This window comes from Mobula birostris, chromosome 3 (assembly GCF_030028105.1).
Source record: "Mobula birostris isolate sMobBir1 chromosome 3, sMobBir1.hap1, whole genome shotgun sequence".
Taxonomy (NCBI): Eukaryota; Metazoa; Chordata; class Chondrichthyes; order Myliobatiformes; family Myliobatidae; genus Mobula; species Mobula birostris.
The window spans coordinates 134965864-134983422 of NC_092372.1; the positions used below are offsets into that span (position 1 = coordinate 134965864).

The window sequence follows — 17559 nt, forward strand, 5'->3', positions numbered from 1 at the left end:
TAAGCACACAGTCTTGTGGTGCACCTGTGCTGGTGGAGATTATGGAGATGCCATTGCCAATCCAAACTGACTGGGGTCAAACATCAGAATGAGAAAGAAATGTGATCTAAGTGACTTTGACTATGAAATAATTGCTGTTGCTAGACACAGTGGCAATAGTATCTCAGAAGCTTATCTTGTGATCTCCTGTGAATTTCAAGTACAACAATCTCCAGAGTTTACTGAGAATGGTGCGAAAAACAAAAAACATCCAGTGAGTGGCACTTCTGTGGGTGAAAATTCTTTGTTAATGAGAGAGGTCGAATGAGAATGGTCAGACAATTTCAGCTGACAGCAAGGCAAGTAATTACACGTTACAACAGTGGTGTGCAGAAGAACATCTCTGAACGCACAACATGTCAACCCTTGAAGTGGATTGTCTACAGCAGCAGAACACTATGAACATGAGGTAACTAATAAAGTGGCCACTGAATGCAATTCTAAGAAATGCAGGCAGTAAGTAAGTCTGTCATCAGTAACCAAATGCTATTAAGGTCATGATAAGATGCAAAATGGTATTTGAAAACAAATTTATAAGAGGTGTTAATTTTGGCGATAACCATCTTTCTGTAAACTTGTTAAGAGAAATGTGGTGCCTTATAAATAGATACAGACAAGACCACAATGAAGAAGGAAAGGACAAAAATGTTGATTGAGCTTTGCACAACATTTACAGCTCAGAAAGAAGGAATTCACCTGAACAATCTTGGCCTTATGTATATTCCACTTAAGACTTTTCTCGCCATATCTCATTGAATCTTGGCAACATATTCTATTCTTACATGCTTATCTAGGTTCCTTTAAATGCACCTTGTGCTTCTCATACACCTTGTGGTAGCAAGTTCCACATTGTAACCACTTTTTGGTTATGGAACTTTCTCCTGAATTCTCTTTTTCATTTAGAAGTAACACAATTACTTCTCATCTGCTGTGGAATAGTGTTGCTAAGCTTTTCCTAACAAAGGCTTTTATAATCTGGAGAAATAAAGTAAAAAGTAGATAAATCATGTTAAACATGTGTAGACGATCCTCAGAGTACTGTAAAAAATTCCAATCATAGTATACAAATTATGCAGAGCACTGGTGCAGGTTAATGTAATGATATTGTCCTCTTGTATTTTTCTTCCCCATTAACTATATGACTGTGTATTCCTCAAAATTGCCTCACCACGATTTTTCACATTCTTTTTCCAACTCCCAAAGTGAAAACTTATCTCCTTCCCACTTTAGCCATCTGTCTTCAAGCAATATTATGTGTTTGCTAATCTGAAGCTTAATTTTCATTCTGCTATTTCTTCCCTATCAAAGACATTCTGAGATTTGTCTGCAGTTAATTCTGCAGTAGATTATTTTGATTTGTCTATTATATTACCCTTTGTTCCTCTTACATTACTTCATCAAAGATTTTAAGGTGTGCTGAATTTTTTGCCAGTTGTTCTTTGTTATAGTAAAATATATAAAAAAAAACTTAGGAGCTTGATAGGATAAATGCAAGCTTTATACATGAAATGAAAACACTTGTATTTGGAGGCTGGGAAGTTAGGATAAAAGGATGGACTATGATTATTATTGGGAACCTGATAAAATGCATTCCCAGGATTATGGAGACACCCAACAAATATATGAATCATTTGGAAATGTACATAATTTGCAGATACTGCAATTATTGTTAGCAGAACAAATAGCTGACAACAGATTGTTAGAGGAATAACCAATCGTATGAAGTGTACAGTACAAATTATTTTTAAAAAAAAGAATTTCTTAAAAGCAAGCATGTTGAAATTGGGATTTTGACCTCTATCTCTGAAGGACTGGAAATACATTCATTAAAAACCCTGAACATTTTTTACCATCAAAAGATTGGTGATCACTCAAATAAATTGAGAGATTTTCCATGGATGAGTGTAAACGGATTTAGATCTACTTATGTGTATATCACTCTTAATTTCACTAAAGGGCTAAATAATTTACTTTTATCTTTAATTTGAAAGTTACATTTTTATGAATAAATAAAATACGATATCTTAATGAGGCAGAAAGCTAAGACAAACTATGCCTATTTAGTCACTGATGCATGGAGATAATTATTATTTTCATTTGGGAACCTGATGATACAGATAGATGAGCCTCTTTATCAAGAACAACTGTGTGGCACCCAACAGTTTAGAGAAAAATACATTTCCTGTCAGCTTCTATTATAAGTGTCTTCAGTTACACGGTCCAGCTCCTGACTTCATGATGTGGAGAATATTGGAATTCTAAACATATATTGTCAAAAAATATATATCCCCGATTTTAACAAAGAACATTCAGGTACTCAAACACCAATTAATAAATCGCAGCTGACACCAGGATAGTTGGTAAAATCTCAGATGACAATGAGGTGGTGTATAGGTCTGAGACAAGGCTTGTCAGAAGGGCAGTGTTATGATAATTGTGGGAGATTTTAACATGCGAGTAGATTGGAAAAATCAGGTCAGCACTGGATCTCAAGAGGGAGAATTTGTAGAATGTCTGCGAGATGGCTTTTTAGAACAGCTTGTTGTTGAGCCCACTAGGGGGTCGGCTGTACTGGATTGGGTATTGTGTAATGAACTGGAGGTGATTGGAGAGATTGAGGTGAAGGAACCCTTAGGAGACAGTGATCATAACATGATTGAGTTCACTGTGAAATTAGAAAAAGAGAAGCCGAAATCTGATGTGTCGGTGTTTCAGTGGAGTAAGGGAAATTACAGTGGCATGAGAGAGGAACTGGCCAAAGTCGACTGGAAAGAGGCACTGGTGGGAAAGACGGCAGAGCAGCAGTGGCTGGAGTTTATGCGAGAAATGAGGAATGTGCAAGTCAGGTATATTCCAAAAAAGAAGAAATTTTCGAGTGGAAAAAGGATGCAACCGTGGTTGACAAGAGAAGTCAAAGCCAAAGTTAAAGCAAAGGAGAGGGCATACAAGGAAGCAAAAATTAGTGGGAAGACAGAGGATTGGGAAGTTTTTAAATCCTTACAAAAGGAAACCAAGATGGTCATTAAGAGAGAAAAGATTAGCTATGAAAGGAAACTAGCAAATAATATCAAAGAGGATACGAAAAGCTTTTACAAGTATATAAAGAGCAAAAGACAGGTGAGAGTAGATATAGGACCGATAGAAAATGATGCTGCAGAAATTGTAACAGGAGATGAGGAGATGGCAGAGGAACTGAACAAGTATTTTGCATCAGTCTTCACTGAGGAAGACAGCAGGATATCAGACATTCAAGGGTGGCAGGGAAGAGAAGTGTGCGCAGGCACAATTACGACAGAGAAAGTACTCAGGAAGCTGAATAGGCTAAAGGTCGATAAATCTCCTGGACCAGATGGAATGCACCCTCGTGTTCTGAAGGAAGTAGCTGTGGAGATTGCGGAGGCATTAGCGATGATCTTTCAAAAGTCGATAGATTCTGGCATGGTTCCAGAAGACTGGAAGATTGCAAATGTCACTCCGCTATTTAAGAAGGGGCCAAGGAAGCAAAAGGGAAATTATAGACCTGTTAGCTTGACGTCGGTGGTTGGGAAGTTGTTGGAGTCGATTGTCAAGGATGAGGTTACAGAGTACCTGGAGGCATATGACAAGATAGGCAGAACTCAGCATGGATTCCTTAAAGGAAAATACTGCCTGACAAACCTATTACAATTTTTTAAGGAAATTACCAGTAGGCTAGACAAGGGAGATGCAGTGGATGTTGTATATTTGGATTTTCAGAAGGCCTTTGACAAGGTGCCACACATGAGGCTACTTAACAAGATAAGAGCCCATGGAATTACAGGAAAGTTACATACATGGATAGAGCGTTGGCTGATTGGCAGGAAACAGAGAGTGGAAATAAAGTGATCTTATTCTGATTGGCTGCCGGTTACCAGTGGTGTTCCACAGGGATCAGCGTTGGGGCCTCTTCTTTTTACATTGTACATCAACGATTTGGATTATGGAATAGATGGCTTTGTGGCTAAGTTTGCTGACAATACGAAGATAGGTGGAGGGGCCGGTAGTGCTGAGGAAACGGAGAGTCTGCAGAGAGACTTGGATAGATTGGAAGAATGAGCAGAGAAGTGGCAAATGAAGTACAATGTTGGAAAGTGTATGGTTATGCACTTTGGCAGAAAAAATAAACGGGCAGACTATTATTTAAATAGGGAAAGAATTCAAAGTTCTGAGATGCAACAGGACTTGGGAGTCCTTGTACAGGATTCCCTTCAAGTTAACCTCCAGGTTGAGTCAGCAGTGAAGAAGGCGAATGCAATGTTGGCATTCATTTCTAGAGGAATAGAGTATAGGAGCAGGGATGTGATGTTGAGGCTCTATAAGGCGCTGGTGAGACCTCACTTGGAGTACTGTGGGCAGTTTTGGTCTCCTTATTTAAGAAAGGATGTGCTGACGTTGGAGAGGGTACAGAGAAGGTTCACTAGAATGATTCCGGGAATGAGAGCGTTAACATATGAGGAACGTTTGTCCGCTCTTGGACTGTATTCCTTGGAGTTTAGAAGAATGAGGGGAGACCTCATAGAAACATTTCGCATGTTAAAAGGCATGGACAGAGTGGATGTGGCAAAGTTGTTTCCCATGATGGGGGAGTCTAGTACGAGAGGGCATGACTTCAGGATTGAAGGACGCCCTTTCAGAACAGAAATGCGAAGAAATTTTTTTAGCCAGAGGGTGGTGAATCTATGGAATTTGTTGCCACGGGCAGCAGTGGAGGCCAAGTTATTGGGTGCATTTAAGGCAGAGATTGATAGGTATCTGAGTAGCCAGGGCATCAAAGGTTATGGTGAGAAGGCGGGGCAGTGTGACTAAATAGGATAAAATGGATCAGCTCATGATAAAATGGCGGAGCAGACTCGATGGGCCGAATGGCCTACTTCTGCTCCTTCGTCTTATGGTTATGGTCTTATGGAGGTAGATTGTCTAGTTCCATGGTATTGCAATAATTACCTCGACTCCAAGTCAGCAAAACCAAGGAATTGACTTTGAACTTCAGGAATGGAAAAATCAGGAGAACATGTATCAATCCCCATTGAGGGGGTGGCAGTGGAAAGGTGAGCAGCCTTAAGTTCCTGGGTGTCAACATCTTGTACGATCTCTCCTGGGTCCAATACATTGGAGCAATCACAGAGAAGGTACACCAGTGGCTATACGCATTTTGACTGGTTTCATTACAGCCTGATATAGAGGCTCCAAAACACAGGATTGAAAGAGGCTGCCAATGGTTATAGACACAGCCAGCAATATCACAGGCACAAGTCTGCACACTGTCGAAGACATCTACAAAGGCCGATCCTCGAGAAGTTGGCATCCATCTCAAAAGATCCCTACAATCCAGAACATGCCCTCTTCTTGTTACTTCCATTGGGGAAGTGGTACAAAGGTCTGAAGGCCCACACTCAATGATTTAGAAGCAACTTCTTCTCCTCTTTCACCAGATTTCTGAATAGTCTACTATATGAACCCATGAAAACTACTTCATTATGCTGTTTTTTAACTATATTTTTTTTAATTTGTAGTAATTTTATGTCTTTGCACTGTACTGCTGCATCAAAACTACAAATTTCATGTCATATAAGACAGTGATAATAACTCCTCATCCGAAAGATAAAATTTTCTACAGGGCTTTGCACTAGAAATTGCTATGATCAGAAATCTGTTTCAACACAGCACCACATGCAATGCATCTGGGATTTTGTGGATCACATTAACCAATTACACTTCAATCAAACTTAATGAGATGTGCAATCTAAACAACACAACGTAAATTAGGGGTATTAGGTTCAATATTAATCATATACAAAATGAAAAATAGAGGGAGGGAAAAATATTGAGAACATTACAAAGGCCAACGTGCGAGCAGACTTCAGGAAGTTGAACTCACATAAAGCATCCAGCCCAAATGGGCTACCTGGATAATTATTAGAGACCTGTGCTGATCAACTGGCTGGAGTGTTCACTGAGAACTTTAAAACCTCTACTTCAGCAGCTTGAAGTAACCACTTGCTTCCAGCAGATTTCACTTACTCTGGTGCCTAAAAAGAATGTGGTAACCCACCTCAATGACTATCATCCATTAACACTTACATCCACAGTGCTGAAGTGCTTTGAGAGTTGGTGATGAAACATATTGACGCCTGTCTAAACAGTGACTTGGATCCACTCCAATTTGCCAACTGGCGCAAGTGGTCCACAGCAGATACCACCTGATTGGCTCTTCACTCAACCATGGAATATCTGGACAGCAAAGCTGCATCTATCCGGATGCTATTTACCAACTACAGCTCAGTATTCAATACCATCATCCCCTTAAATCTAATCAATAAGCTTCAAGACCTTGGGCTCCTCTTCTGCAATTGGATCCTCAGTTTCTTCACTTGCAGCCTCTAGTCAGTTCAGAGTGGCAATAATATCTCCCCCACAATCTCCATCAGCACAGGTGCACCAGAAGGCTGTGTGCTCAGCCCTCTGCTCTAGTCGTTTTACACTTACAACTGTGTGGCTAAGTACAGCTCCAAATCCATATTCAAGTTTGCTGATAACACCACTGTCATAGGCTGAATTAAAGGTGGTGATGAATCAGCATATAGGAGGTTAGAACCATAGAACCATAGAAACTACAGCACAGAAACAGGCCCTTTAGCCCTTCTTGGCTGTGCCGAACCATTTTCTGCCTAGTCCCACTGACCTGCACATGGACCATATCCCTCCATACATCTCCCATCCATGTGTCTGTCCAACTTATTCTTAAATGTTAAAAAAGAACCCGCATTTACCACCTCGTCTGGCAGCTCATTCCATACTCCCACCACTCTCTGTGTGAAGAAGCCCCCCCCTAATGTTCCCTTTAAACTTTTCCCCCCTCACCCTTAACCCATGTCTTCTGGTTTTTTTCTCCCCTTGCCTCAGTGGAAAAAGCCTGCTTGCATTCACTCTATCTATACCCATCATAATTTTATATACCTCTATCAAATCTCCCCTCATTCTTCTACGCTCCAGGGAATAAAGTCCTAACCTATTCAACCTTTCTCTGTAACTGAGTTTCTCAAGTCCTGGCAACATCCTTGTAAACCTTCTCCGCACTCTTTCAACCTTATTTATATCCTTCCTGTAATTTGGTGACCAAAACTGAACACAATACTCCAGATTCGGCCTCACCAATGCCTTATACAACCTCATCATAACATTCCAGCTCTTATACTCAATACTTCGATTAATAAAGGCCAATGTAACAAAAGCTCTCTTTACGACCCTATCTACCTGTGACGACACTTTTAGGGAATTTTGTATCTGTATTCCCAGATCCCTCTGTTCCACTGCACTCCTCAGTGCCTTACCATTAACCCTGTATGTTCTACGTTGGTTTGTCCTTCCAACGTGCAATACCTCACACTTGTCAGTATTAAACTCCATCTGCCATTTTTCAGCCCATTTTTCCAGCTGGTCCAAGTCCCTCTGCAGTCTCTGAAAACCTTCCTCACTGTCTACCACACCTCCAATCTTTGTATCATCAGCAAACTTGCTGATCCAATTTACCACATTATCATCCAGATCATTGATATAGATGACAAATAACAATGGACCCAGCACTGATCCCTGTGGCACACCACTAGTCACAGGCCTCCACTCAGAGAAGCAATTCTCTACCACCACTCTCTGGTTTCTTCCATCGAGCCAATGTCTAATCCAATTTACCACCTCTCCATGTATACCTAGCGACTGAATTTTCCTAACTAACCTCCCATGCGGGACCTTGTCAAAGGCCTTACTGAAGTCCATGTAGACAATATCCACTGCCTTCCCTTCATCCACTTTCCTGGTAACGTCCTCGAAAAACTCCAACAGATTGGTCAAACATGACCTACCACGCACAAAGCCATGTTGACTCTCCCTAATAAGCCCCTGTCTATGCAAATGCTTGTAGATTCTGTCTCTTAGTACTCCCTCCAATAACTTACCTACTACTGATATTAAACTCACCGGCCTATAATTTCCCGGATTACTTTTCGATCCTTTTTTAAACAACGGAACAACATGAGCCACTCTCCAATCCTCCGGCACTTCACCCATAGACAGCGACATTTTAAATATTTCTGCCAGGGCCCCCGCAATTTCAACACTAGTCTCCTTCAAGGTCCGAGGGAACACTCTGTCAGGTCCCGGGGATTTATCCACTTTAATTTTCCTCAAGACAGTAAGCACCTCCTCCTTTTCAATCTGTACAGTTTCCATGGTCTCACTACTTGATTCCCTCAATTCCATAGATTTCATGCCAGTTTCCTTAGTAAATACAGACGCAAAAAACCTATTTAAGATCTCCCCCATTTCCTTTGGTTCCGCACAAAGCCGACCACTCTGATCTTCAAGAGGACCAATTTTATCCCTTACAATCCTTTTGCTCTTAATATACTTGTAAAAGCTCTTTGGATTATCCTTCACTTTGACTGCCAAGGCAACCTCATGTCTTCTTTTAGCCCTCCTGATTTCTTTCTTAAGTATTTTCTTGTACTTCTTATACTCCTCAAGCACCTGATTTACCCCCTGTTTCCTATACATTTCATACAACTCCCTCTTCTTCTTTATCAGAGTTGCAATATCCCTTGAGAACCAAGGTTCCTTATTCCTATTCAATTTGCCTTTAATCCTGACAGGAACATACAAACTCTGCACTCTCAAAATTTCCCCTTTGAAGGCTTCCCATCTACCAATCACATCTTTGCCAGAGATCAACCCGTCCCAATCCACGCTTGATTGAAAATCTGTCTGAGTGGTGTCACAACAACAGTCTCATACTCAGTGTCAGCAAGACCAAGGAGCGCAAACACTAGGTAATCTGCAGATGCTGGAAATTCAAGCAACACACACCAAAGTTGCTGGTGAACGCAGCAGGCCAGGCAGCATCTCTAGGAAGAGGTACAGTCGACGTTTCAGACCGAGACCCTTCGTCAGGACTAACTGAAAGAAGGGCTAGTAAGAGATTTGAAAGTGGGAGGGGGAGGGAGAGATCCAAAATGATAGGAGAAGACAGGAGGGGGAGGGATGGAGCCAAGAGCTGGACAGTTGATTGGCAAAAGGGACATGAGAGGATCATCGGACAGGAGGCCGAGGGAGAGAGAAAAAGGGGAGGGGGGGAAAGGCCCAGAGGATGGGCAAGGGGTATAGTGAGAGGGACAGAGGGAGAAAAAGGAGAGAGAGAAAGAATGTGTGTATATAAATAATAACGGATGGGGTACAAGGGGGAGGTGGGGCATTAGCGGAAGTTTGAGAAGTCAATGTTCACATTAGTGGAAGTTTGAGAAGTCAATGTTCACATTAGCGGAAGACCAAGGAGCTGATTGTTAACTTCAGGAGGAGGAAACCAGAGGCTATGAGCCAGCCTTCATTGGAGGATCAGAGTTGGAGAGAGTCATCAACTTTAAATTCTTTGGTGTTATCATTTCAGAGGTCCTGTCCTGGGCGAAGCACGTAAGTGCAATTACGAAGAAAGCACGGCAGCACACCTACTTCCTTAGGAGTTTGCAAAGATTTGGCATGTCATCTGAAGCTTTAACAAGCTTCTATGAATGTGTGGTGGATATTATATAGACTGGCTGTATCACAGCCTTCTATGGAAACACCGATACTCTTGAACAAAAAATCCGACAAAAAGTAATGGATATGGTCCAGTCCATCACAGGTAAAGTCCTCCCTGACATTGAGCATATCTACACAAAGGGTTTCACAGGAAAGCAGCATCCATCATCAGGGACACACACCACCCAGGTCATGCTCTCTTCTCACTGCTGCCATCAGGAAGAAGGTACAGGAACCACCAGTTTCAGGAACAGCTATTACCCCTCAACCAGCAGGCTCTTGAACCTGCGGAAATAACTTCACTCAACTTCACTCGCCTCATCATTGAAATGTACCCACAACCTATGGACTCACTTTCAAGGCTCTTCATCTCATGTTCTTGATATTTATTACTTATTTATCAAATGCTTATTTATTTATTTTTAGTATTTCTTCCTTTTTGTATTTGCACAATTTGTTGTCTTTTGCACGCTGGTTGAACACCCAAGTTTGTGTAGTCTTTCATTGATTCTATTATTGTTATTATTCTATTATGGATTTATTGAGTATTCTCACAAGAAAATGTATCCCAGGGTTGTATATGCTGACATATATGTACTTTGATAATAAACTTACTTTGAACTTTTGAACAGAACTAAACGAACAGGAATACATTTTAAAATCTACAATAATAATTCAATCTGAAGAAATCGAACAACATTCAATGCCAGATTAATTGACAGTTAGAAAGTAAAATCTTCATACATCAGATTAAACAAGCTTTAACTTTACCTGGTGAGTTTAATGGCCTTCTAGAGAATAAATACAATATTCTCACAGATTTTTCAGTGGAGTATCATCGTGAGATATGCCTGTACTAAAGCTTCTAGAAAAACAGGATCCGATCAGCAAATTCCTAATTTCCAGATCTTGTTGTGTTTCTGCAGTCATTGGATGCTGTCTGATTTACTTTCTATTTATTGGAAGGACTGATATTTTCTCTGATGCTTTTTACTACAGATTTTAAAAATTAAATGATGCACAATCATGCTTTGCAACCAGAAACACTTGTGCCTTTCACAAGAGAAGAACAAAACTGTCCACAGGTAAATCATTCAGAAAAAGATGTTTGGAGTGAGGCTTTACAGAACCTTGGAGATTAAACAAAGAAGTACAAGCAGCATCCTCAGTTATTTGAATGATGGACAAAGTATATTATTTTATGAGCCCTGTGGCCTTTACAGAAAATGAAAACCAAAATAATCAGTCCAATGATGTGAAGCAGGAACTATGCATCACTATGTTTCACTTTATATCCAGCCTTCAGATAAAATGTTGGAGTATGATACTGTCACTTTGTTTTTAACAGACAAGAAGCTCACTAATAAAGCATTTTCTCAAACTTAATAGATCAAAGCCTATAATTGTCTGAAAATGTCCAGTAACACAGAAGTCACCATTTTGAGCTTTAAATGCACTCAAGTAACTTCATTTTCTTATTAACTAAGTCTTACATGTTAAATGTTGTAGAATTATTATAACTACAATCAATCTTGCAATTCCTTATTCACCACTGAGTAAGTACTCACCATGACCCCAGTGTTGATATGAAGGCAGTGTAGTTGCAAATGGATCAAAGCCTCTGCTAAGGTTGATGAACCTTCTTGCATGGGGAAAATGCTTCTTGACAGGTACTTCTGCATTGTAGTCAGCTTGTTTTCTCTCTAAAATGACTTTAATGCAAAATAATAAAACCACTAAACAAAAGTACTGGAAATTCCACACCAAGTTTTAAACAGTTGAAACGTTTCACCATCAAATTTTAACGGAAATATACAAAAGAAGTTTCTTCTTGGAGCAGCTGATATTAATTTGCAATTGAATATTGTGGAAATGACTTAAAGTACGTGCGTTACCAGACCAAAAATTGATTCAGAAACCTTAAAAGTAAAACTGATCATTGTGACAGCAGATCCTAATGAGGAATTTAATTAATAGCAACCTTCATATCACACAGGTCAAATTGTTTTTCTTTATAATTCTACTTTGTAAGGAAAAGCTTAATGTTATGTATTCAATATTTCAGTAACATATGAGTAAGATTTACACTATTTCAGTAATATTGTAAATACATAGCTTGAGTCAGCATGGGTGGAAGTCAGGAACAGGAAGGGAGCAGTTACTCTATTGGGGGTATTCTATAGGTCCCCTGGTAGCAGCAGAGATACAGAGGAGCAGATTGGGAGGCAGATTTTGGACAGGTGCAAAAATAACAGGGTTGTTATCATGGGTGACTTTAACTTCCCTAATATTGATTGGCACCTGACTAGTTCCAAGGGTTTAGATGGGGCAGAGTTTGTTAAGTGTGTCCAGGACAGATTCCTGTCACAGTATGTGGACAGGCCGACTGGGGGAATGTCATACTAGCTCTAGTACTAGGTAATGAACTGGGTCAGGTCACAGATCTCTCAGTGGGTGAGCATCTTGGAGGCAGTGACCACCGCTCCCTGGCCTTTAGCATTATCATAGAAAAGGACAGAATCAGAGAGGACAGGAAAATTTTTAATTGGGGAAGGGCAAATTATGAGGCTATAAGGCTAGAACTTGTGTGGGTGAATTGGGATGATGTTTTTGCAGGGAAATGGACCATGGATATGTGGTCAACATTTAGAAATGTCTTGCAGGATGTTAGGGATAAATTTCTCCCAGTGAGGAAGATAAAGAATGGTAGGGTGAAGGAACCATGGGTGACAAGTGAGGTGGAAAATCTAGTCAAGTGGAAGAAGGCAGCATACATGAGGTTTAGGAAGCAGGGATCAGATGGGTCTATTGAGGAATATAGGGAAGTAAGAAAGGAGCTTAAGAAGGAGCCGAGAAGAGCAAGATGGGGGCATGAGAAGGCCTTGGCGAGTAGGGTAAAGGAAAACCCCAAGACATTCTTCAATTAAGTGAAGAAAAAAAGGATGACAGGAGTGAAGGTAGGACCGATTAGAGATAAAGGTGGGAAGATCTGCCTGGAGGCTGTGGAAGTGAGCGAGGTCCTCAATGAATACTTCTCTTCAGTATTCACCAATGAGAGGGAACTTGATGATGGTGAGGACAATATGAATGAGGTCAATGTTCTGGAGCATGTTGATATTAAGGGAGAGGAGGTGTTGGAGTTGTTAAAATACATTAGGACAGGTAAGTCCCCAGGGCCTGACGGAATACTCTCCAGGCTGCTCCATGAGGCGAGGGAAGAGATTGTTGAGCCTCTGGCTAAGATCTTTATGTCCTTGTTGTCCACGGGAATGGTACCGGAGGATTGGAGGGAGGCGAATGTTGTCCCCTTGTTCAAAAAATGTAGTAGGAATAGTCCGGGTAATTATAGACCAGTGAGCCTTACGTCTGTAGTGGGAAAGCTGTTGGAAAAGATTCTTAGAGATAGGATCTGGGCATTTAAAGAATCATGGTCTGATCAGGGACAGTCAGCATGGCTTTATGAAGGGCAGATCATGACTAACAAGCCTGATAGAGTTCTTTGAGGAGGTGACCAGGCATATAGATGAGGGTAGTGCAGTGGATGTGATCTATAGGGATTTTAGTAAGGTGTTTGACAGGGTTCCACGCGGTAGGCTTATTCAGAAAGTCAGAAGGCATGGGATCCAGGGAAGTTTGGCCAGGTGGATTCAGAATTGGCTTGCCTGCAGAAGGCAGAGGGTGGTGGTGGAGGGAGTACATTCAGATTGGAGGATTGTGACTAGTGGTGTCCCACAAGGATCTGTTCTGGGACCTCTACTTTTCGTGATTTTTATTAACGACCTGGATGTTGGGGTAGAAGGGTGGGTTGGCAAGTTTGCAGACGACACAAAGGTTGGTGGTGTTGTAGGTAGTGTAGAGGATTGTCAAAGATTGCAGAGAGACATTGATAGGATGCAGAAGTGGGCTGAGAAGTGGCAGATGGAGTTCAACCCGGAGAAGTGTGAGGTTGTACACTTTGGAAGGACAAACTCCAAGGCAGAGTACAAAGTAAATGGCAGTATATTTGGTAGTGTGGAGGAGCAGAGGGATCTGGGGGTACATGTCCACAGATCCCTGAAAGTTGCCTCACAGGTGGATAGGGTAGTTAAGAAAGCTTATGGGATGTTAGCTTTCATAAGTCGAGGGATAGAGTTTAAGAGTCACGATGTAATGATGCAGCTCTATAAAACTCTGGTTAGGCCACACTTGGAGTACTGTGTCCAGTTCTGGCCGCCTCACTATAGGAAGGATGTGGAAGCATTGGAAAGGGTACAGAGGAGATTTACCAGGATGCTGTCTGGTTTAGAAAGTATGCATTATGATCAGAGATTAAGGGAGCTAGGGCTTTACTCTTTGGAGAGAAGGAGGGTGAGGGAAGACGTGATAGAGTTGTACAATATAATAAGAGGAATAGATAAGAGTGGACAGCCAGCGCCTCTTCCCCAGGGCACCACTGCTCAATACAAGAGGACATGGCTTTAAGGTAAGGGGTGGGAAGTTCAAGGGGGATATTAGAGGAAGGTTTTTTACTCAGAGAGTGGTTGGTGCGTGGAATGCACTGACTGAGTCAGTGGTGGAGGCAGATACACTAGTGAAGTTTAAGAGACTACTAGACAGGAATATGGAGGAATTTAAGGTGGGGGCTTATATGGGAAGCAGGGTTTGAGGGTCGGCACAACATTGTGGGCTGAAGGGCCTGTACTGTGCTGTACTATTCTATGTTCTATTATGCATCCTTTGCTTTTTAAATAGTTTACTGTAATTGTACATGAATAGTATATGTCATCACACCGCCACGTCATACCTCGCTTAAAGTAAAATCAAAACTAAGACACATTCTCCTGGGCTCCTGTCTTTTTGTTGCAATTAGTTTTATGTTTTGGAGTTACAAAACATAACATTGAAGCAAATAAAATGGCCAATGAGAAGCATGTGCCAGTTTTGCTGAGTGTGATAGGTGGAAAAGCATACAGTTTCCTTAGGACTTTGACTGCTTCAACCAAACCAGCTGAAATGAGCTTTGCTGATGTCATAAACAAGCAAAAATCTACAGACAATGGAAATCCAAGCAACACACAAAACCGCTGGAGGAACTCAGCAGGCCAGACAGCATCTATGGAAAAGAATATAGTCAACATTTCAGGCCAATACCCTTCATCAGGATATCATGAAAGCAATGCACAAACACTTAAACCTAAAACCACTAGTGATTGCGGAACATTTCAGCTGTCATAAGTGGAATCAAAAGGAAAGGGAGTCCATTTCAGCATATGTGGCTAAATTGAAGAGATTGTCTGAGCATTGTCAGTTCAGTAATAGGCTCAATATATCATTGCCAGATTTGTTTAGCTTGCGGAATCTTCAAAGAAAGCAATCAAAAATGGCTCCTAACTGAAACACAACTTACATTTAAAGAGCAGTTAAAATTACTGTATCAATGGAAACAGCAGACAGAGATACAATTGAGTTGCAGTCAAGAATGAAAGTGAGTATGCACAAAATTGCAATGTCTAGATGGAGGCCTGCTTGGATAAACAAATTGTGTTATCATTGTGGCAGGAGCTCATATACAGCAGACCAATACAGGTTTAAAGATGAAACTGACAGAAAATGCAACAAAGCAGGACACACACAAAGAGCACATCAGGCAGACAGAAATAAATGGACTGCACAAGGAAGAGATAAAGATAAGGAGACAAGTTGAAGTTTCAAAAAGAGCATTTAACTGCATGTTGTAGATGAACTTGATTATGATGAAAGTAGCACGGGACTGAGTGGACTTGAGATTTATAATGTGAAAACTAACAAGAAGCAGGCAATATGGTTTACACCAGAAGTAAACAGCAAAGTAATTAAAATAAAATTGGACCATGGCTCAGCTGTTTCAGTTATTCCACTAAATGAGTTTGAATGTCATTTCAAAGTTACTGAACTGAATCCTTCAGATATCCAACTAAAAACTTTTACTGGAGTAAAAAATAACTCCGGTGGGAATGATATTCATAACAGTGAAATACAACAAACAACGAGACACATTGGGCTTGTATGTGGTAAAATCAGAAGGGCCAGAATTGTGAGTGGCTGAGACAACTACAACTTGATGGAGTTCCACCATTCGCATGCCATACCCCCTGCAAGAGCATGAACTGAAAATGAATTAGGAAGGGTACTGAATGATGCCACAACTGTTTTCAGGGATGCCATTGGAAAACTCAAACATATCTAGGATAAAATTGTATTCAATGAAAGCGTCAAACCCAAGTTTTACAAAGCACAGCTAGTTCCTGATACCATCTGTGATAAAGTAGCCAGTGAGCTAGATCACATGGAGACTGAAGGAATTCTTTCCAAGCTTGAGTGGAGCCCATGGGCAACACAGTAGTCCCAGTAGCCAGGAAGAATGGGTTTGTCAGGATCTGTGGTGATTTAAGGCCACTATCAACCCAGTACTGAAATCCATACCCTCTGCTCAGGTTAGAGGAGATCATTGCAAATGGAGAGAAACACTTAGGAAACTGGACTTATCTGAGGCCTTCCAATAGATGGAGATTGAAGAGGAGACAAAGTGTTTCTCCCCATAAGCATTCACCAAGGCTATAATAAACTTATTTTTTGGAGTAGTATCTGTACCTGCACTCTGGCAGAAAGCTATAAACCAATGCTGCCCAGATACTCAGTGTTACCTGGATTACACCATTGTTACCGGTAAGGATAACAAGGAACGTCTCCAAAATGTCAAGGCAGTGTTAAAAAGATTAGAAGATTATGGGCTCAAAACATAATGCAACAAGTATGAGTTCTTTAAACTGATCATCACTAACTGTAGTCACACCATTAATGCCCAAGATTTACAGAAGTGTGCTGAGAAAATTCAAGCAGTGGTGGATGCTCCAAGGCCAAACAATGTGTCACAGTTATCCTTTTCAGCATTTATCGATTACAACAGGTTCCTGCCAAACCTGGCCACTATGCTCCACCCGCTTGAGCACATTACTACAGAACTGGAAGAAATGGCAATGGATAGAGCAGTGTGAGGTGGTTTTCCAAAAGGTAAAGGAAATGGCGATGTTCAGGATGCAAGCCCATCCAGAAGAAAGGTGTCCAAAGCTGCCAGAACCACTTTCCTGCAGTCCCAGATTCAACTCATACAACCACCATGGAAGAGGCTCCAGACCTGAAACTGTTTCACAGCCACAAATCTCACCAGCTAAAGAGAGTGACCCCTCCTTGTCAGGAAAGAGGTTATCCCACAAGCATAAGAAGTTCTCCAGAGTGATTAAATCTTTAAGCCTGAATGGGACAATTTAAAATTTACTATGCTATGGATGCCTATATAGTATTTGTATTATAGAGTATAGTTTATATCATTGAGAAGCATTCTATATTGAGTTGGAGTTTATAGCTATGCAGGGAAGATTGTTGTATATTTAATATTTCAGTGATATTTGAGTAATAATGTAAATATATTGTTTCATTAAGTACACTGCTTAAGTAATTCATTACAGATTATATGTAATAGTACATGAATAGCATACATCACACTACCACATCATACATGCTCACCTCACTTAAAGTTAAAATGAAACTAAGACACGTTCTCCTGTGCTGCCATCTTTTTTTTGCAATTCGTTGCAGAGCATCAGAGATGATTCAGCAGTGCATGATAACTTTAATAATAAACCACAAAATAGCAAGCTATGAAGATCCACAAAATTATGGAGAGCCGAAACTAAACACAACAGGCAACAAGGGAGCGTGAAAGTTAGGAGTAGCTAGTTGACGCCCGCTGCTTCAAAGGGTGAACAAGGACTGTGGGATTAAATAGGCTGCAGGTGATGAGTCTGGAATGAGCAGCAGGTCAATCCCTTTAGCTGGGTGGTGGCTGGGGTGTTAGCTGCATGTGCAGGCTAGGAGGTGTCAGCGGGAGCAGGCCGAGCTGTAAAACTGGAAATGATT

General features: G+C 41.0%; 1 protein-coding gene across 1 annotated transcript in view; it reads right to left on the bottom strand.

Annotated features, from left to right (window-relative positions):
• Positions 1-17559, bottom strand: part of LOC140195287 (histone deacetylase 9-like) — a 700837-nt gene that overhangs the window by 480709 nt on the left and 202569 nt on the right. The window contains exon 3 of the mRNA XM_072253371.1: positions 11193-11336. Within this exon, the coding sequence (XP_072109472.1) occupies positions 11193-11336 (144 nt within the window). The remainder of the gene's footprint in view (positions 1-11192; positions 11337-17559) is intronic.